Here is an 18,918-nt window from a genome sequence, read left to right as displayed (position 1 = left end):
GTCACCTACAAGCCCCTTCGAATTGTGGCCCAAGAGCCAGCGACCGTGGCGGCCGTTCGGGTCCTATTTAAACCTATCAATGGGACACGACAAGGTGGTAAAACTGCCCTCAGCGCTGCACCCGGACCGCCGACCCTCTCACACCTGCGATGCTGCAGTGTTTACAAGGCCGCCGTCGAGAAACCGCCATGTGCAGTGAGGATGTTCAAGGCGCCTTCAAACTGTTACTTCGTGACACTACAGAACAAGGAAATGCGTGGACCGAGCACACCCACCCAGTGAGCTCTCTGCTGATGGCGCCCGGGAGGGCATTTTACATTCGGAGAAGGGGCGAGAACAGATGCCAGCGCCGGCAGGAAGAGGCCCAACTCAGACATGCTGTAAGGTTCGCGAACCCAGATACGGAAAACGCGAAGTTCGCCAACCCCGAAAAATCGGAATCTTTTTAAAAGAGCCACAAAAATGAAATGTGTATCTCGGTCCCTAGAAATTTCAAGCATACAGTAACGCACTGCACAGCCATGACACAAGGAGGATGAATTCTATTAAATGTTGCTGCGTTTACAGACAGGACCACTCATAGCCACATTTGGATTAGTGACTATCTATCTATCTGTCTATCTATCTATCTATCTATCTATCTATCTATCTATCTATCTATCTATCTATCTATCTATCTATCTATCTATCTCCCGTTTTCACACGGTTTGCATCAGCAAGTAAATCAAAGTTTAAGTGCACTAAATTCAAAGTGACTGGACTGTATATATATATATGTGTGTGTGTGCGCAACACGCACATACACACCCACACACATATGTGTTGCTTAAAACCCTAGCATGTGCCTAGCACACGATTTCCCAGGACACAAATGAACGTTTATAAATAAAGTCAGGAGCGAGTGGCCATAATAGCAGTGCTGCGTTAGTAAATCTCGACCGCACTTCTCATAAAAGCCCGGTCTTCCACTCACCCAGCAGAAGCCCAGGTCTGAGCAATGCCTGCCCTCTGCAGCGTCCACCCCTGACCCTGGGTTTAGCCGTCACAGCAGGCACTGGCACGTAAAACAGAAACGAGCGAAGATATCTCTGCTGCCGGCGACAGGACTCGCTTTCTTTCTCTTTTTTTTCTAAATTCTTTTTATTTTTGTTTAAATTTTTCACTTCAATTTTAATTCTTGAAGAACATAGCTTCGACAACATATATTCGCACTCATTATAAGAAGCAAATGGTTATATCAAAACATTATTAGTATAGAATCACAGGAAAACCTGGTTTAGAACCAGAAAAAAATACAAAACAGATAATAGGTACATGGACACAGGACAACTTTTTTTTAATAATTATCCGGAAAATGTTATTTTCCACCCTTAATTTTTGTTTGTTGTTGTGTATGCGCGTACAATGTCTTAAATTTGTTTTTGTATTTTTTTTTACAAAAAACGAAAATAAAGACTAATATTTTACAAAATGAATAACAATGTTCATGGAATAAGTGTGTCTGTTTGTTTTTTCTTTCTACACGGGTCTCAGTTCTTATTTTTTGTACATATTATATCCATGTCAGTTCACAGTTAATCCAGCTGGTCCACTCTTCGTGCGATGTTTAAATTCCATTGTCCACTTTAAGGAAAAGAAAGGGGCAGCGTCCTTGCTCCTCTGACACGTTCATAGATCCCGGGACTCTGTGTCTGCCCAGTGCCTGCAGCCTAGCGCCTGTACAGGAGTCTTTGCCCTCTAGGAGCACTGGATGGACATGTACGGCCAATTGAAGCTGCTCCCGGACAGCAGCATGTCCCGGATTAGCGTCTCGATGGGGGTCTTACCTACCAGGCGCACAAAGAAGAGCTGCTCGATGACCGAGGAGGACACGGTGCGCAGGGAGGGCAGCCGTAAGAGCAGTTTGCCGAAGCGGCTCGGCTGGTTCGGGTACTGGCTGCGTACATACTCCTCCAGGGCGCACTGGGACTTTTCCTGCAGGCTCTCGATGTGGGCGGCATCTGACAGGCCACAGGCATCTGCCCAGGGGCCACAGGAGCACAGGGAAGGGGGAGACAAGCAGAGGGGCAAACCGTTAGTATGGGAGCAGCGGTGTGTGGGTGACACAGAAACACTCGAGGAAACTGAACCAAACTCTCGGGCCTCAGCATCCACGGGCGCTGCCTCAATGTATACAAAAACCAACCAGTTACTGGACTGTGAGGGTTCGTTCACTCGCACAATCAGCCCATCCACTCGTCCGGCCATCTCTCTACGTCGCCCTCATTCTCGCACACACCCTCTCAGGCCGCCGGCAGCGCATGCATTGTTTAATGATACAAAAGTCACGGCCCCCAACCCCAGTGAGGCCACAACGCCCTCGCGCACTTCGTTCCCCCTCACCACACCCTCCACTTCACTTCTTGCTGCTGCCGAACGTAGTTAAAACCGGAAGTTGTCTAAACACGCATTTGATACTCGTTCTCCCCTATTTCTGTTTGGTTTGACCTTCCTCACCCCCTTGCGCCCCCGTTCCTGCCTTCTTTCCTCTATCGCTCGGCTCCTTCTCCCCCAACCCCCCACCCCTCTTCTTTCTTTGTTAACCTATTGCTCTTTCTTATTATTTGGGTTTGAAATCGCTTCCATTTCTTGTTCCGCTTTACCTAACCCCCTCCACAAAAGAGCGGTGTGGCCAGTACTAAAGTGTTTATTGCATTAATTTCCTGGCTGGTGGGGCTCGTGAGTTAAGGTCTCCCACAGACCGATGCGGCAGCTGCATAAACACAGGTCATAGACGAGCCAGCGCCCTGGTCACCGTCTCGCCACAGAGCGCACTGAGCGATCGACGCACATTGGGTCCCTCGGGGTGGGGTCATCCCGTGTCAGACAGAGCGCAGAGTAGAGCCTGCGAGGTGCGAGACACCGCAGTGCCGGTCACAGACAGCCTCAAACCACCCCACCACAGAGCACACCCTGTGCTCGGGGGCACTGGGGGGGTCCCTGCAGCGAACCCCCTGGCGGAGAGGGCGCGCTAGTCTCCTCCCAGACTCAGAGACTCGCCTCCCCGTGGCCCGCAGCCGCCCTGGTGCGCACGAGGGGTGGGGGGCACACGGGGCTGGCCACCATCACAGGCAGCCTCAAACCACACAAAGCCCAGAGCAAAGCGCTGCAAGCGAAAAGCGCCAACAAGGGCTGAGCGTTCTGTGGAAGCGTGCACACGAAAACACTATAATAATAGTAGGGACATGGTACTGCACCATTATTAATTTACAGATCAGTGAAACGATGCTATCTGCACCGATCACATCTTTGATGCACAGGCCTGTTTGATTCCCATCAAAGTCTACCCCTGGAAGCGACCATCTCTGTAAAGGGAGGCCGTGTGACGGCGTGCATGCTTCCAGGAGGCTATGTGACGGTGTGCCACCAGGAGGCCATGTGACGGTGTGCATGCTTCCGGGAGGCCGTGTGACGGTGTGACGGTGTGCATGCTTCTAGGAGGCCATGTGACGGTGTGCATGCTTCTGGGAGGCCGTGTGGCGGTGTGCATGCTTCCAGGAGGCCGTGTGACGGTGTGCATGCTTCCTGGAGGCCATGTGACGGTGTGCATGCTTCCAGAAGGCTGTGTGACGGTGTGCACCAGGGAGAGGCTGTGAAAGCATGACGTGTACAAGGAAAGGAAGCCGTTTCAAGGCACAGTGTAAAAATAAACATCACCGGTCAATGCAAAATACTGCTGGGGAGGAGCCCCTCGCACACGCCTGCGCACAGGTGACAAACGCGCCTGACACGTATATAAACTGTGCACAAAGGCAGATACACACGCCAACCCGCACCGGCCGCCATCACAGGCGGTGTCTTGGTTTAGGCCGCCCGAGCACGCCAAGTGAGCCCAGTCTGCCTCTGACACCGAGCTCCCCATATGTATATTTGAACATTGAAGAGAGCTCGCCTGATGTGCTTGGGCTTTTAAAAAAAATTTACATATTTATTTGTAATGCAAATAAAAATAAATATGCAATAAAAAAATTCAAGGGGAGGGTTTAGGAGTTTCCTTCACTTCCCTTTCAAATGCATTTAATGAACAACTCTTAACATGTTGTAAACACATAATGGGCAGGCGGGCAGCGAAGACTCGGAGAGTCCTACGGCGGAGGGTTACTAGGGGGCCCTGCGAGTGCTTCGGCTTTCACCCCAGCACCTCCGGCGCCACTGGCAGCGTTTAACGTGCTTACATCACACGCAATGAGCAGGCTGCGAGGCCAAAGCGTAAAAGAGAGCACGGAGCGCTGTGACGCTAACACGTAAGGTGCACTTTACCTCAGGAATGCCACAATGGACGTATGTTCAGGATTTTGCTTATAGAGGTATTACACCGAGAGTGGTTTCTATTGAACTCATAAAGTCTAGAGACAGCTTGCATATGTCTCTGAATGCAACGAGAAAAATGTATAGGTGCTCTAAACATCTGTCTAGCCCAGTCTCTCCCATCCATCTGCAAACCTGTGCATGGCTACAAACACACATACACACACATTAATATATGAAAGGGTACACACACACACGTGTGCTTATTTATTTAGTGACACACACACAATATATATATATATGAAAGAAGTACGCACACGAATATACGAGTGCACGCAATATTTGAAAGGGTACACACGGACACGGGTGCTTATTTATTTACCGATAAACACACAGAATATGTGAAAAGGGTAAACACAAATATTTGAGTACATACGTACACGTGTACTGATTTATTAAGCGATAAATAAACTCAACACATTAATAATGGAAAAGGGTAAACACGCAAATATATTACTAGAAATAAACGTCTTTATATCTATTTAACGATATGTACACACACACAACACACACATAAATATATAACAAAAGGGCACACACTGGAATAACGGGTACATACACAAGTGTACGTGTTTTTAGTTAGATATTGTTCTCTACATACACACACACACATGGATAAATATATAAAAGGATACACACACAAGTATATATTTATTGATGTACACTCTGGTGTATTCTGGCGTTTATAGACATGCACAGTTTTCAACACGCACGTCGGCTAGGAGTAACACTAACACAATTGGAAGAGAAGTGCAGAGCGAGCTCCAGTATTTAATACCCAGAAGCCTAGATTGAAATACTGCCTGGGGACTAAATAGTAAAATAAATAAAAAAGATTTTAAAAAAAAACTACCGAATGAAAAGTTCAATTGTTAATCTCGCTTGCAGCGAGTCCACGACATGTTTTTATGTCTTCAATGTAACCTGCACGCGGGATAATTTTGAGAAAGTCCCCGCAGACTGCCGATGCCCACAGGCTGAGCACAGAGGGGTGGGTATGAGGGGAGGCAGGAACAGAGGTGGCGAGAGACCCCTGGCACCCTCATCCCTGTGTATTTGTCACCTGCAGGCCCCTTTGATGGTCCAACAAGGACCTTTCAAACCCACGCCCCTGTATATTGGCATTTTAAAAGAGAGGCCTTACTTACAGTGGAACATGTACTGCACTTTATTCAAAGACCAAGTTCAAGAGCCTGCGACAAGCGCAGGGCATCGCGAGCTCAAATCACGACCCACCCTCACCGCCGTCATCCTCCCTAAACAGCTGCCATACTTTCACAGAACCGCAGACGACATCTGGGTGGAAAACGAAGGTGCACTCACCAGCACATACTACATTCTAGCAGCTTTGCATCCCTCTTCCTGGTGTCAGTAAAAAATCATTTCAATTACGTACGATCCACCAAGACAAACTGCCTGGCGCTCCCATGTGTGGGTCAGCCGTGAAACCGTGCGTTTGTTTCAAATAGCGCCCTTTCTGATGAGCGCAGAATGTGGCGGTGTCCGCCGGCTGCCGGCCTCGTCGCCAATGGGTGGTGGTCGGCAGCGTGCACGGCCCGACCTCCGTGCGTACAGACGAGCGAAATGAATTTTCTCATCTTCAAATCGATATCAATACTGCATTTGCTGCATCACAGTGCTATGCCAATGTATGAGCCGTTTAATACAACGTAAATCCCCTTTTCAGGCACTCTGGGCAGGCGAGGACACGGCCTGCAGGCCGCAGAGCCAGCCGCCTGCTCGGCTTCCACATGCCTGTAATTTCTAGGCCTATTTTCAAATTAGATTTATGTCGCCTCCTTATGCGGCCCGATCGGAATGATTTGTGGAAAAAGACGCGGTGGGTAGCTATAAAAGCAGCGTCTGCTTTATTACGCTTTGTTTACTCGACATAAAGCCGTATTTAAATAATATGGGCTGCGTGCATCTGCCCGTTACTAGTCAGAGTAACATAAAATGTATCTTGTTTCAGAGGACAGTCTGGGCCTGCCTAACGGAGGCCCTTCTCCTGCTAGAGAAACGGGGCTATTTCGATGCTACCAGCTTTGTTGACACGTGTGTTCCCTACATTTACAGAAAAAATGTCCAACGGCTGAAAAATGTAAAGATGGCTATGCAGAAGCAGCACGAGACGGACTTGTCTAGTTTATATTATGTGGTACCAGATTGTTTATAATATTCACCGCTAGCGAGACAGACGCTCTCGGTGCGGGCAGCAACAAAAGCAGGCGTTTGATAAGTGTCTGCGCTCCGTCTTCTGCATATACGGCCTCCTCGTGAAAATCCAACCTGGGAAGATTCCGGCGGATTCAAAGGCGGCAAACGCGACCCCCTCATTCTGGAGAGGGCGACATCTTTGTATTGGACGGCTGGGGAAGCGCTACTCGCGCTAGAGGCGCGCAGGGCCGCACTGCCAGTTGTGTGAAGGCCGCAGGCCAGGGTGGACAGCTGTCAGGGACCTGTGCCCGGCGGAGGCTCTTCTGCAGACCTTGGCAATCACGCCCCTGACCCCTTCCCTTTCACCCCCTCCGTCGCTTCCCGCCCCCACAGGGTTTGCTGCTGATTTGTGGTCATGTCACTTTGGCTCTCCACCCCACCTCATAACCGCTATCCTCATTTACCCCTCACCTTTCACCCCATACAGCACCCCGCCTGGTTTTATGTGGGTTCGTGGCCCTGTCTTCGGTCATTCGCCTAGCAGGGTGAAAATACCAGGCCTGCCCCGGCCTTTCCACGGCTACACAAAGCTTTCCAGCCACCAGCACCTTCAAAATCTCTATCTCTCGCTCTTTGTGAAACACACACCACCACACACACAGACCACACCACAAACACACACATACATTAAAGAAACCCTATTTTGCATGGTGGCATCATCACCAGCACATTTCAAATGACACACCCCTACAACCACTCTGCCCCCTGACTTTGCACGGCCACCTACTGCATTCCTACATCATCAGCAATCTGCCAAAAATCACTCCACCCCCGCGGCGAGGCCTTACACCACCCCCGCCCCAGCCTTTAGGTCACCACACAATATCACACACCCACCCATGCGCTACCAGCACAGCACATCAACCCTTTGCAAGGGCACGCCGCAGCGTGCCATCCCAGAAGGTTGCCCACCCCGCGCCCCCTGCATCCCCTTCTGCCCTCTCCCCCGCCCAGTCCCCACCACGCCTCACCTGATGTGAAGAGCACGATGGCCTTGAGGCAGCTGTACTCGGCCGAGTCGACGTGCAGCGCCTTGAGCTTCTCCACCTGCTCCTGGAAGATGCGGATGTGGTCCATGAAGGCCACCACGCGGTCGGCGGACATGGGCGAGGCGTGCAGGCCGGCGGCGGCCAGCAGCGGGGCCACGTGCAGCGGCATGGCGCACTGCGCGGCGTTCAGCACGAACAGCTCGCTCCAGGTCAGCCGCAGCAGCGCCACCTGGTCGGTGATCTGCAGGTCCGGGAAGAAGGGGATGTTGCGGGCCCACTCCACGGCGCTGAAGAGCAGGCGCGCCGCCAGCTCGCAGATGTTCTCGATGCCCATGATGTTGTTGGGCTGCATGCACTGGCTGCCGTAGCGCGACGTGGGGTAGGGCTCGGCCCGCAGCAGCAGCGAGATGTAGCCGGACAGGTAGCAGTGGCCATTCAATGGGTCCCCGTTGGTGAGCGCGTACTGGCCTGGGTTCGGCTGTGTTGGCGGCATTCTTCCTCGCTGAACCGCTGACAAAAAGAAAGAGAAGGAAGAGGAAATGTGCAACCAGGGCTGACAATGCAACAGCGAGCGACCACCGCTAAAGCACGCCACTGCCCTCGCGTGCCCCGGGACAAGGCCTCACAGACCCTTACCACAAGCATCCCAACCCAGCATAAACAGAGAAAAAGGCGACAGACCTCAGAGCCCCAGTAAAAGAATAACAGACTGCGCGCACCCAAAGCCAGCCCTTGCTTCACCTGGAGGTAAGAAGGCGTGTAACCAGACCCACTTCCACCCAAAGCCAGTGAAATAAAACAAAAAACACATAGCGGCTGCACCAACTAAACCACTGTGCATGTTCGCAAGGCTACAGAAGGCATGCATGCAATGCCAAGCACACCTTCCTCGAAGCAGAGGGAAATGCACGCTGCTCCAAAAAGAAGACAAAAATAAAAGAAATCTGCAGTAAGAGAATCGCCTACGCGTGCACCGATATAACAACACGTGCTTACCAATGCTACCCACCCGCTGCAAGAAAGTATGTCACCCATCAACCGCAGAAGAACAGACGCCTTCCAGCAGAAATGCACACAATTAATAGCACGACTTTACCCCATGCCAGTCCTCCCCATTAGCAGGCTATAATGATCTGTTTACCCATAGTCCCTGAAAACCCTCAAAAATAAAATAAACAAGGATACTGCAGCAGAGAGATCCCACAGCCATGCAGAGGAAAAGGCGAGTGGATGAGTGTGAGTGGCAAACAGAAAAGAGACGCGGCACTAGCAGCCAGCGCTGTCATTTCGTCCTACAAGGCATGTGGCCCTGTTTATTTATCAATGGCAACCCCCGTTGTATTTCAAGATGCCATGTCTTAATGCTTCAAAGACAGCCATGCAAGGCTCGCCACACAGCAAAACACCCCTGCAAGCAGAACAAATTCATCAAATGCACCACAGCCATCTATCTGCACGCACTCACACCTCCAAGCGGCCAGGGGTTTGTTTTCAATAAAAAAAAAATACTAAATAAAAATAAAAATTGCATCTAAAAATATATTTATATATATATATATATGGACTTACTGTAAGCAAACATTAGTACAAATGGCAGGAGCGGGACAATAAATGTATCTGCCAGGCCGAGTAACAGCAGAGCTCTGTTAACAGTTTTGCTCCGTGCACGCACTGGGCTGCAACTGCACACGCGCTGGATTCATTAACCCAGCTCGATGCAAAACGTAAGCAGCTCCGACTTCCAAAAGCTGACCAAAGTTTTTTTTAGGTGTCTGTGTGTGTGAGAGAGAGAGTGCGTGCGGTGCGTGGTTCACTTCGACAGTGCCAGCATTTCAACGGGCTTGTGAGGAGAGCATGGCGCGTCAGGCGGAATATCACAATTTACTTTATACGAATTGCGTTTTGTCCGCCATTTCTCACCGTCGGCCCCAATTTGGGATCTGTTTCTCCAGTGGTAAATGTGAGGTAATGCCTCTTTCTCAGGTTGGAGCTCTGGGGTCCCCTCCAGATTCGCTTCCTAACGTTTTATTGTAAACACGATGCAAACTTTTAGGAAGGCCTAGCACGCGAGAACAATTAAGCTGCTGGAAGCCACATGTTAAGCGCAGTTAAACACTCAAACACGTCCCAGCGCTTTTCAGGGACTCGGGCTTGTAGGACACAATTAAGGCGCTATTTGTACTCTGCCCATGGCGCAGTTGTACATTTTACATTTCGCCCAGCACTGCAGTGTTGTAGGCAGCTAAGATACACTGCGACTGTAAAAACACACAGCCCTTGTTTGGAAGCACATGCAGCATGGCTGGAGTAACGATGTCGCTTATCAACAATTCCAGTATTTTAGAGCAGGGATGTCACCTCAGCAGCCCGAAGTTTGGTCGGTATTTTTCATAAATTGTGGGTTTCACGCCCTGGCAGTCTGCACTGAGAGATAACGAGCGAGGTGTGTAATCAAATGAGTTATTTTTTACAGGGACGCGCGTTGTGTTTCGTGTGGTTTTGTGGGAGAGTGGGGCAGACGGCACCCTAAGGCTGCCTGAGAGAAGGGAGCGCTTCCGTGCACAGGCCCGCGCTGCGAGCAGGGAGCGAGGGAGACAAGGCCCGGCTCAGACCGCGGGGCGAGCAGTCTCTGGGACCGAGCAGCCGGCGGCCTCCGACGGACGGCGCCGGCCCTGGCGTTAGGCTCATAGTGCTAACCGCACTGCCTGGCTTTCACAACCGGCAAGTACATCCTTTTCTAGAAAAATCTGTGTTTACACCAGTTGTTGGTAATCTATGCCCAGGCTTCGGCTCGGGAGCAGCGCGCGGAGGCCGTTATGAATAATAGTCATAAGGGGAAATGGCAGCCTCGACCCGGGGTGCACGGTCACGGCCAAATGTATATATGGAATATGCACACACTCACGCATGCAGTCACGTCCAGGCAAACCACACACATAGTAAAGCCACCCACAAAGACACTGACACATGTTTACAGAGAGGATGACCAACACAGAAACACACGCGTGAATACCAGCATGAGCACCCGAACACCAATATATGCACCAGTCTTCGCAGGCGGTCACAGACACACAGTCACACAAAGAGGAACACAAAAAACACAGAAACGTATGCGAACACCAGCATGTGCACCAGTCCACAGAGTTATCCACAGACATACAGTCACACACAGAGTAACAAACAACACAGAAATGCACACGTGAACCCAGCATATGCACCAGGCAACCACAGACACAAAGAGGAACACAAAACACAGAAATACAAACACTTGAACACCAGCATATGCACCAGGGAACCACAGACACACAGTCACACAAAGAGAAACACGGAAATAAACACGTGAACACCAAAATATGCACCAGTCTACGCAGGCAACCACAGAGACACAGTCACACAAAGAGGAACATAAAACACAGAAATACACGCGAACACCAGCATGCGCACCAGTCCATACAGGCACTCAGTCACATATACACAAAGAGACTCGACAAAAATAGAAATACACACGTGAACACCAACAAATGCACCAGTCCACACAGGCACCCACAGATGCACAGTCACACTCATACAAAGAGGAAAACAAAACACAGACATACACGCGTAAACACCAACATATGCACCCACAGACGAACATACAAAAAGGAACACAAAACAGTGATACACATGTGCACACCACAGCCACCGACCAAGAGGCCTACATAAATAAAGAGCACTACGTGCACACGCACAGTCCTGCAAACCCATATGTGCAAACAGGTTTACTCAACTAAAGGACATGCAAAATTATACAATCGTCTGCATGTTCATACAAGTACACCAAACACACAGGCACATGCAAGAAATACACACCGTACAACTAGCATAGGAAAAGAAACAGACATGCTAATTGTAAAACACAGAGACATACATGCATATAAACGTAACAAACAAGAGGGGCCCTAGAGCAGTGTATATGTGATATATATATATATATATATATATATATATATATATATATATAGAGAGAGAGAGAGAGAGAGAGAGAGTGGAGAGAGAGTTAGATGGGTAGATGAATGTATAGATATATATACAAATACGTATATAGATAGATAGATATAGAGAGACGCCCGAGCCAACAACCCAAGAAACACACCTCACACAACACACATCAGCCACACTTTGAGGCATATTCAGACCCCATGAATAAAGCAGACATTGCCACCCGAGGACCCCCAGGCATACCCTCGCTCGCGCAGGCGCTAGTGCAGTAGAAGAAACATTCACCTTCTCGCCGCATGCCCACCTTGAGGCACTTCTTCAGGCGGCAGTACTGGCACTGGTTGCGGTGGTGCTGGTCGATGGGGCAGTTGCGGTTGGCCCGGCACGTGTAGGTCAGGTTCCTGCGGACGCTCCTCTTGAAGAAACTTTTGCAGCCCTCGCAGGTGAACTGTCCGTAGTGCTTGCCGCTGGACTTGTCCCCGCACACCACGCACTCGATGTGCTGCTGCTGTCCGCCCCCGGAGCCCTGCTTCTCGGCCGTGCCGCCCAGAGCCCCCGGCGTGGAGGGCGCACCGCCTGGCGGTCCGGGGGTCTGCGGGGTGTGCGGGGCGCCCGGCTCCCCCCGCGCCGGCTGCGTGCCGGGGTTGGGGGCTACGTCCTCCTGCGGGTCTCGCCAGCTGCTGACTACCATGGCCATATCTCGGGCCCAGGGGGGGCGGGCGGGCGGGCTGGGGAGGGCGGCCAGGGCCTCTGGCCGGGGCCGCGGGCTCGGCCGTCCTGCTGCCTGAAGAGCTGCGGGGCTGCGGGCCCCCGGGGCCGGGCCTCCTCCGGTGCGGGCACTGCTCGGAGGGGTTCAGACCCTGCCGGTCATGGAGGGGGCGGCCGGGTGCTGGCGGTGCTTTGCGGGAGGGGCTCCCCGATCAGGGGGTGGGGGTGTCCGGGGGCCAGGTCCAGGCCAGTCCGCCGTCAGCCATTCAGCAGCAAACGCCGTTTGTTGGCCGTCTTTTCCTATTTTCAGGATCACAGGCGGAAATGTGGACGCCCGGTGGCAGGGGTGCCGGATCACGGTGCAGCCAAGCAGAAGTGCATCAAAAACAGGGAAATATCCAAAGTGTATTGTCGTGCAGTGAAATCCTCTCCGTGCACCCCTCGCTCCTTCAGAGGCGCCCGAACAATAACCCGCCGATCAGCGATTATCTCTGCACGGGTGTCATTCTTTCTCAGTCTTTTAAACAAAAGTCCTCTGAAAGCCTCCACATTGTTGCCCCCTGTGCACTGCTCCCCTCCTCCCACCCCCCCACCCCACCCCCAAAAAACAAAAACAAAAAAATGCAAACAATAAAAAAAGAGACAGACAGAGCCCAGCAGGGCGAGGAGGCTGCAGCGTCCTTGCAGTTTCACCTCGGCGGAGGCTGGAGGGGGAGGAGGCCGCCGTGCCGAGCCGGTGCTGCCGAGGCCGGTGCTGGAGTGCGCTCCGAGAGGGGGCTCTGCACGCAGCCGCCGCCGCCCGCTATATACTGAACTTTGACACCACTATTGAGACTGACACGTTTCTATGGAGATCGCTGCCTTATATGGCGCCCCGTGTCAAGCAGCCAAGAGAGGGAGAGAGAGAGGGGCCGCCGGCGGCGCACAATCAAAGGCGACTGACTGGCCAGAGCCCGGCATCGCAGGGGAGGCCCGGGCGGGCAAGCCTCCCGCGCCCCATTGGCTGATGCACTTTCTCACCCCCCCTCCCTCCTCCCGTCCTCCTCTTCCTCCTGTTCCTTCCCTCTCCCCCTCTCCTCCTCCCTGCCACTGCCTTGTTACCTACAGTGCTGGTGGGAGAGGGCTTGTGCTAAGGCGCCCTGCCTTCACGCTCGTGGTGGTGGGCGAGGAGCTCTGACAAGGGGCTCACCCCACTCAGCTACCGCTTTATATCCATTGTGGCTCCAGCGGTCGCGCATCTGTGCAAAAATATTATTAGACATAACGGTTGCTCAGGGTACACGGGGAGCCCCGCGACAGAGGTACAGCAGTGATAACGGAGGGGGCTTTGCTTGCTTTCTTCGGAAAAGTTCACCATTATTTTCCACCTCCCCGCTTCTGTGTTTTTGCTGGGGTGGGTGCTTTATTGGAATAAAGGCCCGCTTTGTTTTCCAAGCCCACCGCTAATACGTCGCTGCGTATTCATCTCGCGCTTTGATCTCTGCCTTCCTTTATTGCATGCGCACGTATATGTCTGGTGTGTGTGTTTTAATTATGACAAATCACCCCGGGGGAGCCGTGGGATAAAGAGCGCGTATTGTAAGCTGGCTGTACTTCATACCGGAAGGTCTCTCTCCCCCACTTCTACGCCGTGTTTTCTAGGCTGCTCAAACAGCGGCGATGCTTCGATGATTATTAATACAACAAAAGTAAGTTCTCGTTTTGTTGTCAGGAAAGATCAATGCTTGTAAGTGAGAGTCCCGGCAAAGGAGCCCTCTTACCGCTCGGCCGTCTAGCAGTTTCGCAACAGCTGGTTCCGGCTGCCACCTAGCGGACAGCGAGAGATGGCAGGCTGCAGAGGAACTGCGCTGGGAGAGAGCTTGCAGCTCAACCCTCATGCCCCCTTTCCCACTGGCCATCAGTGGACTCTGATGCTCGCGCACTCATTATACACTTGTCGCTACATTTCCTCTCCAACCTACAGCTCTCTTACTCTGGTGCATATTAATCAATTATCTCTCAAGCTTCCGCAAAATCTCCCCCTTGAACAGTCCATAAAGTCACAGAGCCCTTCCTTGTTTGAGCACCCCTCACCGCCTGCTTAAATGTACCAGTTTATGGTGCACTCACTACAAGCTCCCATGTCTCGCTTCGGACCCGCCATGAAGCCCCCTTTCTTCTTTGAGATTTGTGGAGCTCTCATCCAACAGCACTTGGCCAGAAAAGTTTCACCCCGCTAAACTGCTGTGCCAAAGGGGTTTCATGTAATGCGCGTTTCCCGTGATTTCTAGGAATATGTTCATTTTTAATTAATGCATTTTCATCCCGCGTGCATTTTATTAGAGTGACATAAAGGATCTTGTGAGTGACGTACTCGAGCAGAAAACACAAAAAACGGGTTTATTTTCTTTACAGCATAATGGAGGGGCTGCCAATCAGAAGCCCCCGGCTCAGCGCCGCTATTGTCTGCGCGCTGACAGGGAGGATGTTGTTGGCTCTGCCGCGGTCCCCTCTGCGCCCCTCTCCCCACACAGCTCTCTCCCCTCTGTCTCCTGGTCAGTGAAAAGGTGAAACGAACAAGATTAGAGCGGACAATGGGGGGGCTCTGTCTGCACATCAGCCAGATTTCCCTCCCGAGCCTGTGAGGGGACGGGGAGTGAAAGAGGCAGAGCGAGGCAGGAGGACAGCACAGCACCCCTCCCCCTCCCACAGAAGACAGAGGAAGAAGTGCAGAAAATGGACGGACGGGCAGTTCCCCGCGCTCCGTGCCTCCGCTGGAGCTGGCACATGTGGCCGAACCGCCAAGGATGAGCAGCCAGCGCGCGACAGGCAAGTACCTACCTCACTCACCAGGCAAGTACCTACCTTACTCGACGCCCAGTTGTATAGCTTACTCGACGCCCAAGTGTCTAACTCGCTAGCAGGCACGTGCCCGCCTCTTTCGCTACCCAAGTACCTGCTCCGTCCCTTAGGCACATACCTACCTCTGTCCCCCGACAAGTAACCGCCTCCTTCCCCTGGAAAGCCCCGCTCCCCTCCCTGGTCGAGACGCTCCCCCTTTCTTCTTCTTCACGGGGTTCATGCCTTGTGTTTTCTAGTTCAGTGTAACTGCTGCATGCCATGGCACAAACCAGGACAACTTTTTGTCCTCGAGGCAGCCCAGACAACGATCGGCTCGAACAGACGGTACTAGAGCTGGGACTATAGGGATTGACTTACCTTCCCCCCTCAACCTTGTTTTGAAATGTCGCAACGTGATACCTGCTATCATACAATAATATCTATCTATCTATCTATCTATCTATCTATCTATCTATCTATCTATCTATCTATCTATCTATCTATCTATCTTTCTAATGTTTCTTTCTTTCTACCTATCTATCCTCAATAAATGTCTTTGCCTGTAGTAGTCTTCATATCTGCATGAATTATATACATGCCCGCCTGCCTATCTTTTTATTTATATCAGAGTAGTTAGAAATGCATTTAGCACAGAAGCTGTCGTGTGCACATTGTTCCTGAAAAGATCCGTATGCAGAAGGATAGGAGGATAGATACAGTTACAGAATGTGTGTAAACCAGACGTGAGATTGGCATTAAAATGTCTGTCCTAGATTGGTCCCTGATTAAACAGGCACATATTACGGCATAGTGTAGGACCCCCCAGTACTTTTGAACACCTACTGAACAGATCGACCCTGTCTATTCATAGTGTAATTCGGTCGACAGAGTAAATAGCCGGGAAAAGGAGGGGGGGGGGAGGGGTGGCGGGGTGTCTGCTGCCACTTTGTGGAGCAATCCCCCCCCCGAAAAAAAAGGGGAATTCTTTCAGTGGAGATACCAAACAGAAGTTTCTGCTCAACAGTGTGTGTGTGTGTTGGGGGGGGGGGGGGGGGGGAGGTTAGTACGGAAGGGCGTACAGCTGCAATAACTTGGTGCAACAGAATAAGAGACATGCCAGCCCTGTTGACATGCTTGCATTATTAAACTGTCCAAGTCCATGCCGAATTCTTGTGTCCCGGGAATGTACGGAAAGCAGGGCCATGAAAACTCTGGTGACGCCTGCGCAGCGTGCGGGTCGCAGTCTGACAAAAACACTGGTCCTAGGCGCCAGAACCGTTGCCTGAAAACCAAGCGTGCGTACAGCTGCATGCCAGTGGGCCCCCTGGCTATGCTTACCGAGGCCTGGCTGCCACACTATATTGCTAATTTGCATGCGCATTAGAACGTACATTTTTGCATGAAATTCAGTGACTGCCCAACCCTTTAAAAACATTTATTGGGTCCCTTCAGCCATTTCTGTAAACGTTCTGTCGTTGCAAGTGACAAGTGTGAGTTTGTGCCATATTTAGGCAAGTGAAGTTGTGTAGCGCAGGCTTATTCCTTGCGGTGAGCACAATGATATCTTCACACACTGCTATTTTGGGTATGATAGCAATTAACGCAGCGCACTATTACCCGCGAATCACTGTATATAAGTTCGAATTGACGTGATAACTCGCCGGTATCATGCTTGTGAAGCGGAACCAATAATGCAAGCAGAAAGGTGTGCTACCAGAAACGTGCCTGCAACTGCGAAGCACTCACTGCAGGGTTTGGGACGTGTATTTCCTTACTACTAATTGCTACCGTGCGACGTCCTGCATTCATATTATTCTAAGTGTATTTCAGTGCATACTTCCGTCATGTGTGTGTGTGTACCAGAGTCCCCAATGACACTCCCCTATAAACCCAAATTGCACCGGCATGCTCTGCCGCGTGGGGGCTTCTGGTGCAACGCATGTGGCAGGCAGTATTCCCCCCACGCTCTGGGTACTTTTCTGGAACCTGTGTCGCAGTTAAACTCACCCACCGCCCACTAATCGCAGGCTGTTGGGTTCCAGCAGGCACATTCTCAGGAAGAAACGTGGCTCGTTAAAATTACCACACGCTCCGATAATGCTGAAGAGTGTTTGTTTAAATCATGTGATGGTTGGAATCCTGTTCTACACACTTGTGCGAACCAGTGACCGCAGAGGACAAGACTGACCCGCAGAAGTAGAAGTGTAAGAGAGAGAGAGAGTGAGTGAGTGTGGAGAGGGGTCGGGTTGCTCACGGGGCACTTGTTACCTTGGTACCTCAGTACCTTGTCCCAGTTACCGGAAGATTTCTAGGTCAAGCTGTGCCTACACTCGCTGTGAGAACAGACTGCACACGCGTGTGGCATTCTTGCAACATGTTAGCAACACACACCATGTGGGTAGGGAGGGCAGCTGCTTCTGAGGCCTTGGATATGTCCAAGACGGTGGCTATGAGAAAGGAGCTGCGAACGCCACAGCCCTGAGGCCTCTCCTCAGTGCCTAGAGATGGGACCCAGAGCATTCACTCTCCCACCTCGGGCCCAGCAGACACCCTGCGGACTCCCTCTCCCACCTCGGGCCCAGCCGAAACCCGGCGGACTCCCTCTCCCCCCTCGGGCCCAGCCGAGACCCAGCGGACTCCCTCTCCCACTTCGGGACAGCCGAGACCCAGCGGACTCCCTCTCCCAACTCGGGCCCAGTCGAGACTCTGCGGACTCCCTCTCCCCCCTCGGGCCCAGCCGAGACCCAGCGGACTCCCTCTCCCACTTCGGGACAGCCGAGACCCAGCGGACTCCCTCTCCCAACTCGGGCCCAGTCGAGACCCAGCGGACTCCCTCTCCCACCTCGCGCCCGGCCGAGTCACAAACTCACAAGGAAGAGGCCGTGGATCAATTCGAGCCGCCTCTCCCTTTACTCTCTAGCAGAGCCTCAAAGGAATGTACGGTGCCCCTCTAGAGACCCCACACTATGACCCCGGTGACCTGTTCCCAACACACTGATGACCCCCAGGTCAAACAAGTACTTCCGGCTCAACTGCTCGCGGAGGCTGTGCTGCCGGAAGCCGAGGAGAAGCGCTGTTTGTGGTGATTGGGTGTTTCAGTGTTTCCCGGGGTGACGGTGGTGCTCGCGCTGCTTCTACCTCTGATCTTAATATTAGAAGAACCCCATCACCGCTGGGCTGCACGGCGTGCAACCGCACTCACGCGTTGTGCGGTGCACGGCAGCCATGCCTACCCACGCTCACCCGCCAGGGCACCCTTCATCCAGGCATTATGTCTTCATAAGAGGGCAGTGCTGGCCCCCACAGTGTAAATGCACAATATGCGCTCATTTAAGTATTTTTAAAAGTCTGGAGTGCACACTGTCCACTTTGTTTCCCAAAGTTTCGTGGGAAAGACAAGTAAAGAAAGGTTGCTAGTGGTGGCGGAACCTGAACATTTCCCCCGAACGTGCCTGGAGTGACAGAGCAGTCACAAGAGCAGGTCGGGGGCTTCCAGCAATGACCGAGCAGCTCCCACGGCCGCAGCACACAGGTCCCCGGCTCACGTCGGTGTCAATCAATGCGGACACTGCTGGGGTCGCCCAGTGTGAGGGGCCGCGTGTTGGGCCGCTCACCCCTCGCCCTCCGTCCTCTGCTCTGAAAGGGAGAGGGCTTTGTGCGAGCTGACCCCTGGCTATTCGGGGCTCAGGTTGGTGTGAAAGGGACGGGGAGTAGTTCACTTTAAGTCTTCTTTTATCTGCCCCCATTTTCTCTTTGGATCAGCAACTTTCAATAAACGCCATCTAAAGGCTGAGACTAGAGAGAGGGTCTGCCGGGAAGAACACCGACTGTGGCCACCCCTGATATAGAGCGTGTACCT

General features: G+C 52.1%; 1 protein-coding gene across 2 annotated transcripts; it reads right to left on the bottom strand.

Annotated features, from left to right (window-relative positions):
• Positions 1–1,313: 1,313 nt before the first annotated feature.
• Positions 1,314–12,361, bottom strand: NR2F1 (nuclear receptor subfamily 2 group F member 1). Of its 2 annotated transcripts, none has more exons than XM_085632470.1 (3): positions 11,817–12,361; positions 7,536–8,063; positions 1,314–2,018 (listed from the first exon to the last, which is right to left on the bottom strand). In XM_085632470.1, the coding sequence occupies exons 1-3, from the start codon at positions 12,226–12,228 to the stop codon at positions 1,738–1,740; spliced, it is 1,221 nt and encodes a 406-aa protein (XP_085488596.1). In that variant the 5' UTR covers positions 12,229–12,361; the 3' UTR covers positions 1,314–1,737. The 2 variants fall into 2 exon arrangements, with proteins under 2 accessions (XP_085488596.1, XP_085488597.1); XM_085632471.1 differs by having other exon boundaries at positions 1,314–2,000.
• Positions 12,362–18,918: the final 6,557 nt, after the last annotated feature.

This window comes from Triturus cristatus, chromosome 2_1 (assembly GCF_964204655.1).
Source record: "Triturus cristatus chromosome 2_1, aTriCri1.1, whole genome shotgun sequence".
In the NCBI taxonomy this organism is placed as follows: domain Eukaryota; kingdom Metazoa; phylum Chordata; class Amphibia; order Caudata; family Salamandridae; genus Triturus; species Triturus cristatus.
This window is presented reverse-complemented; position numbering and strand designations above follow the sequence as displayed.